Here is a 21,310-nt window from a genome sequence, read left to right as displayed (position 1 = left end):
CAGTGATAGGGGGAGATATGCCCAATTAAATGCAAAATTCCAGTGGTTAGCCAGAAGAGATAAGGAATTATTTTTAAACAAGCAATGTGTGGAAGTGGAAGAAGACAATAGAATAGGAAGGACAAGAGACCTCTTCCAGAAAATTAGAAACATTGGAGGTAAATTCCAGGCAAAAATGGGTATGATCAAAAACAAAGATGGCAAGGACCTAACAGAAGAAGAAGAGATCAAGAAAAGGTGGCAAGAATATACAGAAGACCTGTACAGGAAGGATAACAATATCGGGGATAGCTTTGACGGTGTGGTCAGTGAGCTAGAGCCAGAGATCCTGAAGAGTGAGGTTGAATGGGCCTCAAGAAGCATTGCTAATAACAAGGCAGCAGGAGACGACGGCATCCCAGCTGAACTGTTCAAAATCTTGCGAGATGATGCTGTCAAGGTAATGCATGCTATATGCCAGCAAATTTGGAAAACACAGGAATGGCCATCAGATTGGAAAAAATCAACTTACATCCCCATACCAAAAAAGGGAAACACTAAAGAATGTTCAAACTATCGAACAGTGGCACTCATTTCACATGCCAGTAAGGTAATGCTCAAGATCCTGCAAGGTAGTCTTCAGCAATTCATGGAGCGAGAATTGCCAGAAGTACAAGCTGGGTTTAGGGAAGGCAGAGGAACTAGGGACCAAATTGCCAATATCCGATGGATAATGGAAAAAGCCAGGGAGTTTCAGAAAAACATCTATTTCTGTTTTTGACTGTGTGGACCATAACAAATTGTGGCAAGTTCTTAGTGGTATGGGGATACCAAGTCATCTTGTATGCCTCCTGAAGAATCTGTATAACGACCAAGTAGCAACGGTAAGAACAGACCACGGAACAACGGATTGGTTTAAGATTGGGAAAGGAGTACGGCAGGGCTGTATACTCTCACCCTACCTATTCAACTTGTATGCCGAACACATTATGCAACATGCTGGGCTTGAGGAATCCAAGGCTGGAGTTAAAATCGCTGGAGGAAACATTAACAATCTCAGATATGCAGATACCACCACTTTGATGGCTGAAAGCGAAGAGGAACTGAGGAGCCTTATGATGAAGGTGAAAGAAGAAAGTGCAAAAGCTGGCTTGCAGCTAAACCTCAAAAAAACCAAGATTATGGCAACCAGCTTGATTGATAACTGGCAAATAGAGGGAGAAAATGTAGAAGCAGTGAAAGACTGCTTAGCTCATGGTTTAGATGGTTTAGCAGTGAAAGACGGTTTAGCTCATGGCATCACTGAGGTGCTCAAGCTCCAGCACCACGACAAGCCAGGGAATGATATTAAAGGCAAAACTGAAATAGTTTGGCCACACAATTAGAAGACAGGACATCCTGGAGAAGATGCTGATGCTGGGAGAGTGGAGGGCAAAAGGAAGAGGGGCCGACCAAGGGTGAGATGGATGGATGAGATTCTAGAGGTGACGGACTCGTCCCTGGGGGAGCTGGGGGTGTTGACGACCGACAGGAAGCTCTGGCGTGGGCTGGTCCATGAAGTCACGAAGAGTCGGAAGCGACTGAACAAATAAGCAACAACAACAACAAGATATTACTCCAGCTTTTACCTCTTTTTCTTTTATATAATTAATTACATTTAATAACCTTCTCATTAAATCTGCCATTTGTCTCCCTTTTATAAATCCGTTTTGATCATTTCTAATATATTTTCCTATAAACCCATTCAATCGTTTCGCTAATATTGCTGTGAATATCTTCACATCTTGATTCCTCAATGATATTGGTATATATGAGTCAATTTCCGATTTATCTTTTCCAGGCTTTGGAATCAAAACTACTGTAGAATACTGCCAGGATGGTGGAATCTCCCCTCCTTCTAAAATACTATTAAATAATTTTTCCAGTTTCAGAATTAAAATTTTTTTAAACACTTTATAAAATTCTATCCCTAAGCCATCCATCCCAGGTGTTTTTCCAACTTTCAAATTCTTTATAAACTCTTTTTATAAAAATTCTTTGAGAATTTTCACTTCTGAACTCCCTTTAGTTGTATTTAACTTCTCATCTTTCATCAAATTACATCTGTTTCCTTTTATATCTTGAATTATACCCTAACCGCCCAGAGTCCCTCTTTTGGGGGAGATGGGCAGTAGCAAAATTTGAATAATAAATAAATATTATTTCTATTTTTGTCTTTTTTAATTGAACAGCCCTAGTAAACATCTTAGAATTTTTATTAGTGTATTCAAAATATTCTCTTTTTAAATCAATCGAATTTCTCTGGACCTTTTCCATCTCACCTCCTTGCAATTCTTTTTTAAATGCTAATATCTCATTCAAATTTTTTTATCTCTATTAATATTATACATTCTCTCTAATTCTCTTGTCTTCCGTTCTATCTCTTCCTCCATTTGCTTTTTTTTAATACTGAGGCTTCTTTAATACTTAATCCTCTTATTACTGCCTTCATTGAGCCCATAATATTCCTTGTTCAGTTTCGCCATTATCATTAACCTGCTATATTTCCTTCCACTATCTGTTTAATTTTTTCTTTTAGCTCTTCATTTCTAAAAATATTCATATCCATTTTCCATCTTTTTGCTTCCTTATTTGCTTCCACATTTCATTCTCATTTGAATACTCATCATTGAATGGTTACTAATTTTTATAACTTCAATTTCTACATTTGTAATTTTTGTTAGCACATTATTTGAAGCAAATATATAATCTATTCTCGAATATGTATTATGTACTTGTGAAAAGTATGTAATGCCTTTTCCTCACCTTTCAATTCTCTCCAGACATCTTTTAAATTAATCTGTTTCATCAATCTGTTTAACATCGTTTTTCTATTTTTCAGCTCCTCTAATGTTACATTTGATTTATCTAATTTCCTATCTACTACCATACTACAGTCTCCTGCTAATATAATCATCCCTTTACTTTCTTTTTCAACCTGCTTTACTACAATACTAAAAAATTCACTCTGTTTTTCATTTGGTACATATACATCTATTAATGTAATACCCTCACCTCTTATCTGACCCTGTATCGTTAAATATCTTCCTTTATCATCTCTCTTTATTTTTCCATTATAAACCCACATCTTTTAGAAATCAGTGTTGCTACTCCCCTTGCTTTTGAAGCACCATACAATTTTTCATATTTATTCAATCCAGTTTAGCTTCAATTCATTAATTCCGCCCATTTTTTGATGCGTTTCTTGCAGAAAAATTATGTCTGGTCTTACCTTTCTTAATTGTGCTTCTATTCTTCATCTTCTTAACACATACCCCAAGCCTCTAACCTTCCATGTTACAGCTTTTATGTTTTTAACCATCTTTAAACTTATTTCTAACCCAACAAATATTTTTGTCCCACCTTGTGAACTGTCTATACTATTTAACAACTTAATATAACAATTAAATATACAAAAAAAGTAATAACAATGATATAGAGACATTTGTGTAAATATTATTTATCACAACATCAATTACTTTCAGTCCCTTCTCAGTAATTATTACTATGACAGAAGTTAAATTGCAAAGATTTAGAGGAAATGGCACTCACTTGCCCTTGCTGGCCAAATTATCCAAACAAGTTTTGATATAGCTCTTATAGTAATCCACTTGCTCCTCATAAAAAGTAGCCTTGGAATTAAGTGCATTGAAGGTCTGTTGAAGTTTCACCAGTTCCGCTTTTCTCCTCTGGCGATAGCGCCGTTGATTCCGGATATCCTAAACCAGGAGAGGAATATATAAAAACTAGGCTTTGACCTGAAGATCTGGTGTTGAGATGCCAGGTATTTTTACCTGGCCATTATCTAAACTTGGTGAACAAGATATTCCAAGGTGTGGGATGATTATACAGAGCACTTATCTGCCACGCAACAGAATCATCCCTTCTTCCCCAAACTGCTGTTTGAACAACAGTCATTGGCTGATTTTGTTCCTCCTGGCAGTTCTCCAGCTTCCCACAATACCTACCTTTGCAATGTCATTGATCAAATCCTGGTATCTATTCTTTGGGTTCACCATGCCCAGTTCAGTCAGCTTCTTCAGCCCTGATTTAATTTTGTCCTTCTTCTCTTGAAGACTCAAGTTATTGTCTTCCTTGACTGCTTTTGATTTCTTCATTTTGTCAGGGGTTTTAGCATCCCGAATAGCTCGTCTCTGCATGGCCCTTTGGTGCTCAACTTCCTAGAAAAGGGGTCAACATGTCATTTGCAAATCACAATCTAAACCAAGTAAAAATGCAGAACTAAATGATTTTTCCTCTCCTCATGTCTTTATATATTTATATTTATATTTCAAATTCAGTTACCACCCATCGCACTCAAAGAGCAACTCTGGGCAGTTTACAATAAAGCAAGAATAAATAATCATTAAAATACAATAAAAAGAATGTTCTTAAATAAAAAAATATATAATCCAACTTCTTAATTTATAGGAGTGTCTTCAGGGCGCTAACCACCCCCAGGGTTGGTTACCCCTCCTCACACCCCACGTGGGATGGCAGAGCCAGGTCTTTATCCCTTTCTGGAAGACCAGGAGAATGGGGGGCCTTCCTCCCTGGGGCAAGAGTGTTCCTTAGGGCAGGGGCAACAGCAGAGAAGGCTCTCTTCCTGGGCCCTGCCAACTGATATTCTTTTATGGATGGGGTCCGTAATATGCCTTCTCTGCCTGACCGGGATGGGTCGATGCAATGGGGGTGCGATGGTCCCTCAGGTAAGCTGAACCCATGCCACGTAGGGCTTTAAAGGTGATAAGCAACACCTTGAATTGGACCTGGAAGCAAACTGGCACCCAATGCAGCTCCCGCAGCAAAGGTGTTACATGTACCACCCTTGGGGCACCCAAGATTGCTCACGCGGCCACATTCTGAACCAACTGTAGCTTCCGGATACTCTCCAAGGGTAGCCCCATGTAGAGTGCATTGCAATAGTCTATATGGGAGATGACTAGGGCATGAGTGACTGACCGGAGGGCCTCCTACCAGGAAGGGGGCCATGAGTCACTACTTCAGAACTGGCACAACAGGTAGGGATGCCTTACCTTATTACTTGTAGCTACAGAGCTGTGTCAAACACATGAGCAAACTATCTTTCCATACCTGCTCAGCAGCAGCTGGAATTTCAAGGATCTCAGTCAATGTTTCTCCTGGCTGGAAACGGATTACATCCACAATTAAACGCTTTGTGCTGGACAAAAAAAAGAAAAGAATTGAAAGCATGATAAATTATTTCTGTTTCTATTCTGCCACTGAGCTGCCTTGTCAAACTGTGGGTCATGACTACTCTGAACCTCTGCAATACGGGCAAACACATATTTTGGTCTGCTCAGGCACCCAATGAATCAGGATCATTTCCAGGGGTCATCTGGGGTTTTCCTCAACCTTCTGGCAAAAATTCTGTCTGGTGCCTGGTTGACTCAAGGAACATGGAGAGAGCCAAAGCATTTGATACAATTGCTCCAATGTGGCCTCTCTCTAGTTGCTGGTTCCAATTCATTCCTTGGTTTACTAAGGAGCTAAGGGAAATAAAGAGACTAAAAAGATGCCTGGAGGGCTTTAAACCAGAAGTTGATATGTCTAGGCACTACTAAGAGCTCAAGCTGAAGCCTAGACAGTGCATTAAGAGTGGCGAAGCAACAATTCTTCTCCATAATTATTGCATCCATGGAATCCCAACTGGCAGCCCTATTTTGTGTAACCTGGACCCTTCTGGGGAAGGATGGGCAAACCACAGCTCCAATAGGCATGGTGGATGAAACTGGTTTCTTAGCGGATAAGGCTGCTTCAATGCCAATTGGACAGCATCCTACAGGGTTGAGTGGGGCAGTATCTTCTGGAATTATCATCTAGGATTTTTTTTGAGTTGGTGGAGTCTGAGGAAATGGACCTAGTCCTCTGGGATTTGCATGCTAAGCCTGCAGGCTTGACCCATACCCCTCCTGTCTCCTCTGGGTGGCCAGCCAAGGTGTGTGCAGTTGGATCTAGGATCCATTAATGCTTCTTTGAGGGAGGGCATGATGCCAATTGTCTTAAAGAAGGCAGTCATGCACCCTCTCCTGAAGAAGCCTTCCCTGGACATAAAGCTGTTCTTGACAACTTTCAATCAGTCTCCGACATCCCCGTTCTGGAAATGTAGAGGTGGTGGCAGTTCAATTTCAGAGGATCCTGGAAGAAACGGGCTATTTGGAGTCTTTCCAGTCAGGTTTCAGGCCCAGTCAAAGGCCAGAAACACCACTGGTTCTTCTGTTAGATGACTTGTCAGGGCCTGGGTGTTGGGAATGCACCCATCTTGGTCTTAGTTCTCAGATGGTATCATTTTGGACCTCTTGCAGATTTGGGGGTAGTATTCTTCTGTGGTTCTGCTCCTACCTTAGTGGGCAGGTCCACTTGATGGTGCCAGTGAAGAGGCAATCAAGCCGTTTGGAGTTTCATTATGCAGTTCCCCAAGGCAAAATACTATCCTCTATGTAGATATTATTTAATGTCTACATGCAGCTATCGGGAGATATTGTCTGCTGGTTTGGATGAACTGTCAGCTATATGCCAAGGACACCCAATTATACATCCCTACTCCAAGTTGAGATGGAAATGTCATGAAAGTCTTGAATTAGTGCCTGGAGGCAGCCAAGATCTGGACAGGATGAAACATGTTCAAACTAAACTCTGGCAAGAATGAGCTGCTTGTTGCCAGTTAACATCAGAGCATTCCTTGAACATCAGTCCTGGTAGTTATTCTTGACATGGTAGTGCTTCCCCAAAGTTGTTGGTGCATGGTTTGGGGCTCCTTCTGACTCATAGCAACCTGCTGAAACAGCAGGTGGAAGCCATAGCTTAGCTACTACTGCTACACCAATTATTCAACTAAAGTCAGCCCTTGCAGGTAGTCCAGGCAAGAAGCACAAACCATGAGTACTAACACTACCTTTATTGAAAGGTTACAGTAACAGAATTTTGCAAGTCTAAAAGCACTTCTCCCCTCATTTATTTTTACCTTGTAGAAAACTAGGGAGGGTTCCTTCTGTGGGCTGAGATATCTTTTGCCTGATAGTTGTCCAGGGTGTGGTTCTTCCTCCTGTCTCCCAAGGTCATTCCCACAGGCCATTACAACTGTCTCAACCAGGACGCCCTAACAATGCTGACTAACTCACCATACGGTTAAGACTACTATAATGCATTCTATGGGAAGCTGCCCTAAGAGATGACTTGGAAGCAACAGCTGGTTCAAAATGTGGTGGCAAGGTTCCTGGGGGGACCTCCCACCAGAGTAGAATTACACATATCCCGAAGTCACTTCACTGGCTATCGGCTGACTTTTGGGTTCATTTCAAAGTGCTAGTCAGTACTTCTAAAGCCTTTGGCTGCACTGTTCCAACTTTATCAGGCAATGCCTTGCCAAGGTAGAATCTGCGCCATGTGAAGCTCATGGTGCATCAGCCAGGCAAAATGCCTTTTCAGTGGGGCTTCTACTCTTTGCAATATCTTACCCTCACAAGCAAGGATCTCTCCCTTCCTGTACTTTGGAGGCCAGTTAAAACTGTTATTCCAGCAGGCATTCAGCCCCCACTTTATCCTGGCACCTCTTCTAAGTTTAATTTTTAGTTGTTTGGACTTATTATAGTTTTAATTATAATAAGTATATCAATTTAATTATAATATGTATATCAATTGTGTTTTTCACCACCCAAAGCCCTAGTTGATTGGGGTGGGAAATAAATAGTAAGAGATACAGGGCTTATGTATTGTGACTGATTTGGGCTTTTGTTTTGTTTTGTCCCCTACCCCTTTGGTACCTTCAAGTCATTGTTTACTCCTGGCGACTGCCTGGACTAGTCCCTGCAGTTTTCTTAGCAAGGTTTCACAAGTGGTTTGCCACTGCCTGCTTCCCAGTGCTGAAAGGGTGTGACTGGCCCAGGGTCGCCCAGCTGGCTTCATGCCTAAGGCAGGACAAGAACTCAGGGTCTCCTGGTTCTAGCCTGGTGCCTTGACCACTACACCAAAGTAGCATAGTGGTACCCCAAAAAGGGTCAGCAGCCACCCATTCCAGTCTCTGTTTGAAAATACCCCTTGTGAAATGACTATCTGTTCCATCTTTAGGAAACAACAATCACAATGCCTGCAAAGCAAGAGAAATGCTGCCAATCCCTGAAACAGGATTCCTCCACTCGGGTATCTGGTTTAAAAAGCAGCTTTTCTCAGTATCCCTAAGACAGCCTTGCACAACTTGTACACAATCCATCATGGCTTCAACCCTTACACAGGCTGTAGCATGATTAGAGGAACATACAACTGCTCTGTGGCTCAGGTATCCAAAGTTATCAGTTCCAATACCGCAGGTCTTCTTTAGGGCAATATATGTCCACTTTGCCCCTCAGATCCTTCTATCCTCTTTTTTAGACATGCAAGGTTCCAAGGATACCTAGGTTTCTCTGTCTTGTTATGCCGGAAAACTGGGTGCCAGCGCTGAAAGACAGCAGACCATTGCTACAGATTTGGCATGCATGTTCCAGGGTGATTATAAGGAAGTGAAAGGACAGCATCCAGCCCGCTGCCTTAGAGAAAGCAAGAGAAATAGAGCAGGGATGTCATGGCCTTCACTTACTTCAGCAGGATTGTCTTGGCATCCATCTCAGCATTCTCACCACCAGGAACATCAAACTTGTTTGTCAATGTGAGAGAAACCTCTGTTTTGGCAAGCATCTCCTTGCTGGGATCATTCACGTTGCCACATCCTTCTCCTGTAAGAGAAAGAGGGTGTTTCCTTTCTTTAGATTTCATTAATGACTGGTTTTAACTATTGAACAATGAGAAATTGCAGAATGTAAAAGATATCTTTAAGATGGCTAAAATACAACATATATTTAAAATGGGTACCTGAACATCCTCATCAGTAGAGGAAATGATGGCAAGTTAGAAACACAAGTCTACAGGAAAGCTGCCCACACCAACCAAGTGCTCCACTGCCAAAGTAACAATCCAACCTCCCACAAGAGAAGCTGTGTAAGAACACTATTCAGACGAGCACTTACACACTGCAGCGACCCAGAACACCAGAAAAAAGAGAAAGAACATCTGCACAGCATCTTCCAACAAAATGGATACCCACTCCACTTTATCAAAAAGTGCCTCACCACCCAACCCACTGCAACCCAACCGATGGAAACTATGAAAAGGATAACACTGCCATACATCAGAAACATCTCAGAAACCACCAACAGACTGTTACAACCGCATGGCATCACCATAGCTCATAAACCAACTAAAACTCTTCAAAACTTATTAAGCAACCCAAAAGACCCAACAGCCAAAGAAGAAAAAACAGGAGTTATTTACAACATACAATGCAAACTGTAACAGCCACTATGTAGGACAGACAGGCAGAAGACTAGCAGATTGATATTTCTTATTTTTCTTTTATTCAAGTAAAAATTGTCAGTAAAATTTATTTTAAAAAAAGAAATCTCTGCTGCTATGTACTTTGAGGACATATTGGTTTTAAATGGGAAATAGTTCAGTTGCCAGAATTCTTGTAACTGTACCCATTGCTTCTCAATAAATCTCATGAAAGAATCATGCATGTCAGAATCATGCTTGAAAGCATGATGAATTTAATTTTAGGCAGAGCCTGACAGTTATTTACTCATTTTTTTTCTTTTTTCTTTTTTACTGTTTTATTGTCCTTCGGGTGTATTGGTGTTTTTTCAAAACTTTTTATTGATTTGTGGTAAACCACTCTGTGTTGAATATGAATATATATATATGTATATGTATATATATATATATGTATATATATTATATATATATATGGAATAGCCTTGTTGTTTAGCTTGTTTATGGCTGCTTTTTTCAACATCCAAAAGTTCAACAATTATGGAAGTTTATCATTATTGTTGTTGTTATTTATTTAAATTTATTGGCCACCCAACTCCAGGGGACTCTGGGTGGCATACAAAACTAGGGAAAACCTGAAAACAGCTAAAATAATTGAATCACACAGATAGCCCAGACTAAAGTAATCAAAGGTAAAGGTAAAGGTTTCCCTTGACATTAAGTCCAGTCGTGTGTGACTCTAGGGGGCGGTGCTCATCTCAGTTTCAAAGCCGAAGAGCCGGCGTTTGTCCGTAGACACTTCCGTGGTCATGTGGCTGGCATGACTAAACAGAACGCTGTTACCTGCCCGCTGAAGCGGTACCTATTAATCTACTCACATTTGCATGTTTTCAAACTGCTAGGTTGGCATGAGCTGGGACTAGCAACGGGAGCTCACCCCATCACGCAGATTCGAACCACCGACCTTCTGATCGGCAAGCTTGGCAGCTCAGCGGTTTAACCCGCAGCGCCACTGCGTCCCTGTTAAAGTAATCTAATGGACAGTAAAAACAACAAAAAAGGTGCCACTGAAAAATAATAAACATCAACCCCAGGCCTGGGACCAAAGTCAGGTTTTCAAAGCTTTCTGGAACCCTAGGAGAGAGGGCACCATCCCTAACCCTGGGGGATGCTGTTCCAGAGGGTGGGGGCTGCAACAGAGATGTCATGCGCTGCCTACCTCTGAATAATGCTCAGACACTGGTTCGGTGGAACAGGCTCTGGTTTATTCACAGCGCAGGTACAGCATCGGGAAAAAAGCTGAGAGTGACAGGAGCGCGCCGGTGCGGGGTTTAAATACCCCGCGCCGGTCAGCGCCCCCTCACTCGCGGTCACGTCACCCCCCTTTGTCCAACACGTTGACCTGCCAGTGGGTGAGGGGTTGCGAGGCCCTGCTGGCGTTCCGGGATCGCCCATCATCGGTTTCTCTATTCCTCCGGTGATTGCTGTCAGCTGGGCGATCTCCGTTGTATTAGCGCTAATGGCTTGGGTGTGCTCCGTGATCCGTTTAGCTATTGTTTCTTGACCTTTAGTCGTTGTGAGTTGATGGCTACTTATCTTGAGCCCCTTCCCCTGTTTCCTTGCTATTGTCATGTGTGCCATTGCGCTGATGACTTCAGCTCAACGGCACCCATGACAAGAGAAAGCACGCTTCCTTGGTCCCACAAGAAGACAATGTCTAATGGAGGGGACCTGGAGCGCGCCCACTCTGCTGGAACGTACTGGCCGGGCAGAAACAGTGGGAGATAAGTGGTCTCTCAGGTACCCAGGCCCTCTGCCATAATAAACTGGAAAAGCTCACCAATCAGAGATTCAATGGTAGAAACTTCTCCCAGGTCATCCAGAAGCTCATGTATAGGATCATTGTGCTCTGGAGCAATGGCATCCTGATGATCCAGGAGCAGCTGATTTGGGTACAAGAGAGAAAGCTGCTTTATATGGTTTCCAAACCTTTTGGAAAAAAAGACATTCTTTGCAATAGAATATACTGCCCGGCCATTGCAGAGCTTAGAGACTTGAACGCTGGTATGCGCACAGCACCAAGAATCAATACGCAAGACTTACTGTGTGTGTATTGATGATTTCTCCAATGGAAATATAAATCACTGGTTTTGTGAGTGTCACTAAGTCAGAATACTCATCAACATTAAACTTCTCTTGCAGTTCTGGGACCTCACAAGCAGCCTGGAAAAAGCGCCTTTAAAGGAAAGAAAAGTCAGTCCAGTCCTGTCCTGCACCATTCTACTGTGGATCAAGAGAGGCCTTCGCAGGCAGCATTTTATCTTGCACCACGAGGGACATGCTGAGAACACTACAGCTCTTTGTATTGTTTACAGTGCTCGCACATGTCCATTTAGAGGGCCTGTTCTGTTTTGATAGTGTCATCAGAGAGCAACATTGGAAGAGTTAACACTTCATGCCATGAGGGCTGTTGCATGGAGCCATGTCCTCTCCATGCACATGAGAGGTTCTCATCTGCAAGGAGGATCTATCCAAACTATTTTCTTGGTTGGCCCAGGGGTCAGGGGCTGAGGAAACCCAAGTCGCTCTGCTGTCCTGGCAATTAAAGGATCAAACATGCTTCACCTGAAACTGGGCAGCCTTGTTAATTTGATCAACAGTTGTTTTTCTTATTCTTATTTTGTTGTAATTCACTTTTGGACTGGAGCTATCTGGCTAATTTTTAATGGACTGCTATCTTCAACTGCAGCTTGACTTTCTTTTTTTCTGCCATGGAGGACTCTGGCTGAGCTTCCACTTTAAATACAGAAAACCTAGGAGTCCAGAGAAGGAGGCTGAGATGCCTTTTCATCCTCCAAATGTTACCAAATGAGTTCAATTTCCCTTGAAAATGGTTTGTTTTCAAAGTGCGGTTGGGCTTCTGGGGCATTTCTTTTCATGAGTTCTGATGCCCTGAATAATCAGATGGCCCCTGAACTGCTGTGCCATGAGATTCCAAATGTGCTTTCAAGGGGCCTCTGATTCCACAATCACAAATTAATCAGTGGAGATAACATCAATATACTGTATATTCCCTCTTCACTCAGCTTTTACTCTCTGGTTTGTGGCAAAGCAGACAGAAGTGGTCATTACAGCCAGAATTCCCTTCAAGTCAGAATCAAATTCTGCTCTGAAAGGAGACCTCCCAGTTGGCAAGCAGATTAAAGGGCCAGGATCCTAGGACTTACTTCATGAGTGCAAATCCAAAATGCAGTTTTGGTGTCATACATTCAGCCCTGACCATGGGAGACTGGTTGCACTGCACACTAAAATCCATAAAGAATGTGGGGTGTGTGCACATTTATTTAAATGATTTATGTAACAGCCCAGCTTATAACCCTGGGCAGCTAACAACAATCAGGCCACAGTAAATGTATAAAAAATAAAAACCAGAACCTCACACAATTAAACTACCATCATGCTCCCACCAAGGTACATCTTAGAGACACCTCAATCTGTAAGTGCTGTGCCCGATGTTAGCAAAATACTAGACAGTTTCTGGAATAAAGCAGTCCAGAAGATTTTACAAATGAAAGCGGGTATTTGGCCTCTTTATTTTTTTCCAATGGTATCAAGTTCATGTTTCTTTTACTAAGAGCTGGTACTTAGAAATGGTAAAACAACGGACACCTGAGCATGCCTCCTCCATCATTGATTTCAAAATCTTATTGAAATCTTCTTCCTAGGCAATCAAATTGCCAGTTTAATATTACTATTTGACAAGGATTGACATTTCATACCGCAAGGGACATAAACCTAATAAATAAAGAAGCAAAGGTGAAAGAAAAAGTCCTGTGTTCTCTCAAATTGAACATTTCCCCATTGCAGAAAAATATCTAGAAAACTCCAGGAAATAGTGAAAAACATGTAGCAATGTTCATGTTGCACTGTTGTGCATTATTCTCTTTTAAATTAAACACTGTAAAATATTCTAATAACATATTTTAATAAAAGGCATTTCTGAACAACTAAAGATTTTGTTTTGGTCCTGCTGATAATCAAAGCTGCATTTCATATACCAAGAATAGCTTGGTGTATTTGTGGTATTTGCGAACAGGTGGCTGGGGGGAATGGCAATGTTCCTGCTTTCTGTCAGTAATGAACACTTCACTACAATTCTCAGGGCATTCCCAGAACATAATCCATTTTCAACATACATCCTCTACCATACTACCCACCTACTGCTTAAAATTCCCTACCTGAATTTCTGATAGGACTGAGACAGGAACTCATTAATGAGGCCAAGATGTGCATTGTCCCCCATGAACATCTTATTGGATGCTGCATGCTGCAACATTTTTGCAATGGAACCAAGGTTTCGCCGTTGGTCTGTAGTCAACTGTCCTCCAGCTGACAGGTCAATTATATCAAAGGCATCAGGTGCCACAATGGCTGGATTCATGTAGCGATAGTACAGAAGATTGCCCACAATCTGGAAACAGAGAGAAGATACCAACTGGGTTCCCTGTGGCCTCTGGATCTTCCAGAATAGCCCTGCCTATTTCTGTTTCCCATGCCAACCTACTTAATTGCTCAGATATGCAAGGGAAGACACCAGATCTTAGAAGAAAAAGAAAATTGCAAACACTTGGCAGAAAGTCAGCTGCTGCTTTTCTTAAAGGTAATTAGATACAACTTGGGAAATGTTTTTCTCAGATGCAGAGAAAGCAAGAAAAGCAGGAACTACATGATCACACTGCAACTGAAATTGAGCTCCTTTGTAGCTAAGTAACTCAAATACTCCTTAGCCTTCATATATTGGATGTTCAGTGACCAGCACCAGAGAGAGTTGACAGGTGCACCCACGCATTCCTCCTGATGTATTTCACTATGTATTTTTCCTAAGAGTAGCCAGAAGTGAGGTAATTGTATAGAGCTCCTTAGAAAGGTTTTAGAGGCATGTAAAAAATTTAATTTCCTAAACAAATAACAACTCAAAATGTGCCAGGATTAATTCAGGAGTGTAGCTGTCTTCTTTGTTCTGGCTTTTATAGCTTTCTTTTTTTCAAAAAAAAAATCCCTTTATTTTGTGAGGCAGAGGCAGCCAGAGCAGAAAGCCCTAATTTCCCAGGGCACTGAATTTGGACACTGCTGCTCCCAAGGCAGTTTCTCTTCTCACCTTCAGGACTTTAGATAGTGATGATCAAAGAAGGAGCAGCTGAGCTAAAGGAAATACGCATTTTTCCATGCTTTCAAGATGCCCAGTGCCTTCTCCAGTAACAGAGATTTATTTATTTGTTTATTTTCTATCCCACCTATTGTTTTTATAGATAACTCAAAATGGCAAACATACCTAATACTCCTTCCTCCTCCTATTTTCCCCCCAACAACAAACTTGTGAGGTGAGTTGGGCTAAGAAAGAGGGACTGGCCCAAGGGCACCCAGCTGGCTTTCATGCCTAAGGCAGGACTAGAACTCTCAGCCTCCTGGATTCTAGCCCCTTGCCTTAACCACTAGACCAAACTGGCTCTCATGCCCACAGGGAGATGCCCACAGGGCGGGCAGAAACAAGGACATGCCTGCAGAACTCAGAAGGAGAAAGGCACGATGGAAACACAGCTGCCTTCAGGTCAGAGCTGCGAGAAACATGAGGCTGGTTCTTAAGGGCCCTTCTGGCATAGTCCAGCATTGTTTGCCACGCTAAATCTCAGCTGCTGATGTAATATATTGTCACCAGAAAGCTGCTTCGTAGGGAGATCTCCTTCTGCCCTAAATGTACTCTCAAAAAAAGTTAATTCACCTGCAGAGAAAGCCTAGATTCGATGCCTCAGTGTGGAAAAGCACAGAGCTAGAAAAGAGAAGAAAACAGCATTCAGTCTCTCATAGGAAGAGGCACAAGATTTTCTGTCTTGCAAGAGAAACTGCCAGGTACGGTGCCTTGCACAATCCCACCAAGCCACGGGGAGAGAGGGGCTCCTTGCTCCAATTCAGGAAACTGAAAGGTTGCCCCGGTGGGCCTCCTTTCCTGTAAACAGAGAGCATTTGAGAGCAAGGTGCCACCCATTTGGTGTTTCAAAGGCTACCAAATGCCTCTTCTAAAAACATTCCTTACCTGACACTCTCTCTCTTTTAAGAAAAGAAGGAAGAGCTGCATAAGCTTTGGCTGACAGCCTATTCAGAGGAGAAGCCCAGCAGGAAGAGGCAGGCAGAAGCAGAAGCTGCAGAACATCCCCCCCACCCCTCAGAACAGTGGGACCCCTCCCCACCCAGCCCTCTGATCTGGCTCCTTACCTTCAGAAGCTCATCCTCGCTGGCATCCGGGAACTTCTCATGCAGTGAATCCTTCAAGACTTTGGCAATGAAACGCATCCCATAACTGCGGAAGGAATCAAGGCAGTGAGGGAGGTAAAAGGAGGTAAAAACCAGAAAAATTGGCCATAGGAGCAGCTTGTGGAACTCACGGGATTTTTTCCAAGGAACTGATGATGGCCAGCAAGAATTTGTCTGTTACGGTTCGCATGTTCTTGATGGAGGCGTCCAGGCGTGTCTTTACTTCTTCGTGGGTCAGTGCCTGTTCTGGCGTAACATCATATGGCAGTTTACTGTCCAAAAAAAAAAAGCCATAGGGCAACAAATTTTGAGGGCTGACCCTGCTGCTGTGCCCTTGGCCCCCCTTTCACCTCTTCTCTGGCCCGGTGCGGCTCCTCTGTGCCCCCAGAAACAGCAAAAGGCAGGGGCTGGATTTTCAGTGAGCAGCCATTGCCATGAGCAGAAGCAGGGCAGTGTAACCCTCATCGTTTTTTCCTGAAGCCCACCCTCATTTGCTGCCCAAACCACGCTGAACTGGATACAGGCCCATTTCGGGCAGACGGAGGAGAAAGACAGCAGCTGACAAATGAAAGATGTCAACAGTAATATCAATTTAAAGCTGATTTAAGATTTTAATGTAATAAAGAACTTAAATTAATCTGTTTATCTTCTAGACAGCAACTTTCTGGCCTTTTCTAATTCCCCACCTTATGGGGGCGGGGGAACAAAAGGATTGTCCTTGCTTTAATACCCAACGTTCAGCTGATTCACAACAGTTTGTTTTCAATTTTAAGAAACTGAGTATGAGTCAGGGATGACTAAAATATCTGAATTGGCCTGGCCCTGCCTGCTAAGGCTTTCATGCCCCTTTTCTTGAAAGGCCTCTTGGAAACCATTTTCTGGTCATGCAAGAGAAAGAACATTTATTTTCATTATTCTTGGTAATTAATTTACAAAATGTTAATGTATAGTCTGGGAAATTCAATGGAAGAAGAATACTACATTTATCCCAAATATTATACTTATTTTCTCTAACTGGTATATTGGAATATAATCCAGTCCTGATTGCTAAAATGAACCGTTCATATTCTTAAAATTGCTGGAAATGCAATAATCAGGTTGGATCATTCTTTTATGCCTGATAGCACTGTGGTAAAGTTCAACAATTTTGGAAAATGATTCATACTGAAATGAAACAAATCTTAAAAGCTGAATTCCCATTTTAACCTGCAATATTTTTTACTAAACTTCACTAAACCGTATATTCCAACAAAATACAGCTTCATACATGCTAACTTCTGCAAGCTTTTTCCATTCTTCTATGGAAGAATGGTTAACTAAGTTATAGGAGCATGCTTTCATCTCTAGAATAACTCTGTATCTTAAAATAAATCTGATGAATTGGGAACCGTTCCTAGATTTTATAGGCCTTCTTAAACTAGAATCATATGAACAGATTTTATTGTTCTGTGACTCATACTGTGCTGACCATGGTTCCTGATCTTTATTCTCTGCTTAGAGCTCAATAGTGACTTTCATGCTTTTAAAATAATATAATATATTCATTTATGTACACTCAACTATTGATATACTGGGAAACAGTAATTTCTATGATATTTGTAAATCCCTTGCTTATCCACTTGAATCCTACCCTTTTATCACTTTTTTTGTTTTGTTTCTACGCCTTTCCTGTTTTTATATTTTCTCTAAAATGTCTAATAAAAATAAATAAAAAGGAGAAAAATATGCCATCGTATTTTTCACCACAAAATATGCCGCCAATGAATCTGTCTGCCATTAGTAAAGCCCGCCAGAGCTCTGCTTTTCTCCAGACTTGCAAACCTTCCGGTCTGTTTGGCGCCTCCAGCACCGTTAATGCCAGAACCACCGAGAGGGGACAGCTCCGCACCTGGCCTCCCCTGTCTGGGACTCCATTTGGTTGACCCACGACTTGTATATATCCACTGGATCCGTTTTGATGTTGAGGGATTTGTCCTCCATGATCTCCTTGACAACCGGTGCCAGGATCTGTCTCAGGGCATTTTGCCCACGAGCACCACGATTGAAGCTCACCACCATCTTTATTACTGTGGGGTTTCCAGTCACAATCTCATGTAGTTGATCCACCTTTGACCTGGGAAAGGATAAGAACACCTTTGTTGTAACTCAAGGGCCTTCTAATGTAGCACTCGTGAGCATGGTGCCAACCTCCTGCCTTATTTGTTCTCATGTCCTGCCTGAGGAACTTTTGAGTACGCATCAGCCTTTGCAGTTCAGATCAAACTTGTCTTAATACTGCAGTAAACTGATTGCTGTGTTAAGTCCTCTCTATTTTGCTAACAGATCCATTGTTTGTTTACACACCAGCTGATATGGTCTGATCAAGGGGATTCTGAATAATCTACCAGAACTAATTTTACCACCTCCTTTGATCCAAGCTACTGTGTCCTAAATAATTACAGCTCACTCCTGAATCTGGATATTGTGCTGCCATTTAATGTTGGTACTCAAGGGAGATGGACTGATGAGCCCGTTTAAATTGGTTTTCTTTGTGATTCCTGGGGAGGGGGTGACTTTGTTCTGAATTTTTGGTACAGCTTGCTGCTATCACCTGCTCAGTAAGCCACACATCCCTGCTTGGATGGGAGACCACCAGGAAACCTCAGGGGTGTAAGCTAGACTGGGGAGGCAGCAGAGGTGTATCACTTTCATACTGTTACCATGAAGATGTTGTTCATGTAGCCATCAGGAGTTAAGCCTGACTCAACAGAGTCTCTACTTTTTAATTATAGCTTCTACACCAGAGAAGACTTCTTGGAGAAGCAGGGATACTCTGCACACAATGAATTTGGGGTCCTATTGGAATATAATTTTCTGGGGGAACTCCTGCTTTTCCAAGGCAGATGTCTGCTCAATATCTTCAAACAAGTCTATGCTCAGAGATATTTCTCACATCAATTTAGTTATTCAGAGCCAGTAACTACAAACTGCAGGAATTCCATAATCAGGATTTAACCATTTGTAGAGTTTAAGAGAGTAAAACAGGAAATGCTTTATACCTGGTTAAACTATTTGTTCTCCAAGGTCTCAAGCTAAGAGTACCTTTCTTACCAACTGCTACCTCATCCTTTATCTGGAACTCCTAGAGATTAATCTGGGGGTGCCCACATGCAAGACAAGCAATAAGCAATGTAAGCCACTGAGTGTTGCTAGATTGCAGTGGGGTGTAAGTTTCCAGTTGGTAAATTAAGGATTATGAGAGATGCTAAGGTCAGAAGCTCACTTTCAGAATCTAGTCATTCAACAATAGAAAGACAGCAACAATACATTGCTAGAAAGTTGTAAAAATAACCATGGATTGGCTAAGGAAATGAACTTTGAAAGCAAAAACAGACATCCATAACATTTCATTTAGACCACCAAATAAGACAAGACAATTTTAATTATATATTTAGAGTCTGGTGCCTTCCAGAAAGTTTGAGCTACAGTCCCCATAATCCATTCCTATTAGCTATGCTAGCTGCTGCTGGTAGGACTGTGTTACGGTAAGCCCTAACCCTAACCTAAAGTCCAAAACATCTGGAGGTTCCTAAGGTGCTACCTCTAAAACCACCAATTCAGCTCCAGACTCAAAGGTCCCCAAGAGAAGGGGCACATGATGAGTTTGCATGAGAATGTCCTATCAGTCCATTTCTTTCCTTCACAAACTGTTCTTTCCTTCACAAAATGTTCAAAGTCGTCAGGGACTTCCAGAGGAAAAAATGTTGGACTGAAGACACCTCCACAAAAAGCGGAGCTGACAACTATGGCGGAATGAAGAGCCAGTGAGTAGTCCAGCTCTTCATAATTCCTCTCCAGATAAGGAGAGGACTTGAGATCACCCACAAGTGCTCCTTACAGTTGCTCCTCGCGAGGAGACTGCAAGACAGCGCTCTCCAGTGGGTTTAAAGCTCTGGGAGATGAGGGAATGGCCAGCTTGCTCAAAGTACAGTTGGCTTTTTTGAAAGGATGCTAGGTTCGCATACTTCCTTTTCTAATCGCTTTTGGAAATTGCTTGTCAACTGTTTTCAGCTATTGGGAACCTTTGGATCAACAAGTTTGACAGCACCAGGTGAATTTCCATCAATCCTTAGCGAAAGAAAGTTTTAACTACAAGTTTAAGAACTTTAAAAAATGTTTTTTTGAATAAACAGCAAAAGGGTGATTAAAACTTTGAATTTAGAAAGTTACAAACAAACAAAGAGTCCAAATACTTTTGAAATAAGATTTTGGAATTAATTATAAAGAATCCTTCCTGTGGGAAAATGCTTTTGTTTTGATTTTTAAAAAAAAAACATAGTAAGGTAAGATTTTAAAAATTGGACACTAGAGGAAACTAAAGATTACAATTAAAGGAGAAGAACACATAAACCTGACTTACAATTACAGAATGAAGCAAAATATTCTAACATTGGATATATTGAAGGATATTTTTGAAAAATGGATCCAGAAGTTAATATTAATGGTGTCAACAGAGACATCTGCCTCTATGGAGAGACTGTGTCTAAAAGATGTTATGGAAGAAGAACAAGTTTTACATGACAAGACTGAGACTGAGTTGAAGGTGGATTTACAAATGACAGGCTACAAGAATGACATGGAAAAAGATGCTACACTAGACATACAAAAGAAACCAGCTGATGTTTTAATAATTAAAAGGGATACACAAACAATAAGCCGAGAGACTGACCTGGATTATTTTCCTATATTGGATTTACAAAAGAGGCTTGTTAAAGTTTTGAAAAATCTTGTGAGAAGGGGCAAAGAAACAAATGAAAAAAAATCAAGTTCTACAACATTATTTGAATGGAGTAAAGATTAAGATTGTTAGAAGGAAGGAATATTAAGTTGGTTTATTTAATCAAGGTTAAAATAATCAAGGGTTATTTCTGATAACCCTTAATGGACTTTTGCTGACACCAGGACTGAAATGATACTTTATGGATTTGTTTATAGATAAGAGATGGGATATGGGAAGAGATCATTTATTGTATTTTAAGAGGAGGTGATAAGTTACAGTACTAAAATTGTTTATACTTGTGATGAAGGTGGGAATTCTTTATATATTCCTTTTCTTTTTCTTTACTATATTCTTTTCTATTTCTCTATTTTTCCCTCTTTTTCTTTCTTTTCTATACCTTCTACTCTTTCTTTTTATTCTATCTTTTTTAGGTTGTATTAGTTTTTACTGCTGTAATTATAATCTTCAGTAAAATTACTATAAAAATATTCAAAGTCATCAGGAGTGGTCAAAACAATAACCCACAGTGGTTTTGTGGGTCACAATTCCCCCCCCCCTTTTTTTTTTGCTGACTGACCCTTCTGATCAAGTATCACCTGATCTACTTTTGCACTGCAGCATGGCAGCTGAATGCCAGGTTTTCATTCTCACGCCCTGCCAGAATTCTACTGCAAGATCTCTCCTGGCATGTGAGCTTGCCTTCCAACATAGTTCTAATCACACAAGAAGGCAATAGGCTGAAAAGTCAAGGGCCATTCAGAGGTCCAGATGTTCTTCCTAGCAGTGGCATGATTCTTTTTAATTGAAGAAAATTGGTCTTGGTGATGGGCTGAGTGAAGCGGAGAAGCAGGCACCCTCATAAAATCCTTTCTTCTTCTGCCTTCAAATTCTTTAGAATTCCCA

The 21,310-nt window shown here is 41.4% G+C and overlaps 1 protein-coding gene across 2 annotated transcripts in view; it reads right to left on the bottom strand.

Moving 5' to 3' along the window:
• IQGAP1 (IQ motif containing GTPase activating protein 1) overlaps positions 1-21,310 on the bottom strand; it is a 115,942-nt gene that overhangs the window by 12,288 nt on the left and 82,344 nt on the right. The window contains exons 26-35 of one of the 2 annotated variants that reach the window (XM_063314180.1): positions 17,537-17,761; positions 15,780-15,920; positions 15,610-15,694; positions 13,578-13,810; positions 11,443-11,575; positions 11,180-11,282; positions 8,612-8,747; positions 5,113-5,200; positions 3,987-4,199; positions 3,571-3,737 (exon numbers count right to left, since the gene is read on the bottom strand). In XM_063314180.1, the coding sequence (XP_063170250.1) occupies positions 3,571-3,737; positions 3,987-4,199; positions 5,113-5,200; positions 8,612-8,747; positions 11,180-11,282; positions 11,443-11,575; positions 13,578-13,810; positions 15,610-15,694; positions 15,780-15,920; positions 17,537-17,761 (1,524 nt within the window). Of the gene's footprint in view, positions 1-3,570; positions 3,738-3,986; positions 4,200-5,112; positions 5,201-8,611; positions 8,748-11,179; positions 11,329-11,442; positions 11,576-13,577; positions 13,811-15,609; positions 15,695-15,779; positions 15,921-17,536; positions 17,762-21,310 lie in introns of those variants that run through there. The other variant, XR_010068681.1, reaches the window with a different exon arrangement.

This window comes from Candoia aspera, chromosome 13, assembly GCF_035149785.1.
Source record: "Candoia aspera isolate rCanAsp1 chromosome 13, rCanAsp1.hap2, whole genome shotgun sequence".
Taxonomy (NCBI): domain Eukaryota; kingdom Metazoa; phylum Chordata; class Lepidosauria; order Squamata; family Boidae; genus Candoia; species Candoia aspera.
This window is presented reverse-complemented; position numbering and strand designations above follow the sequence as displayed.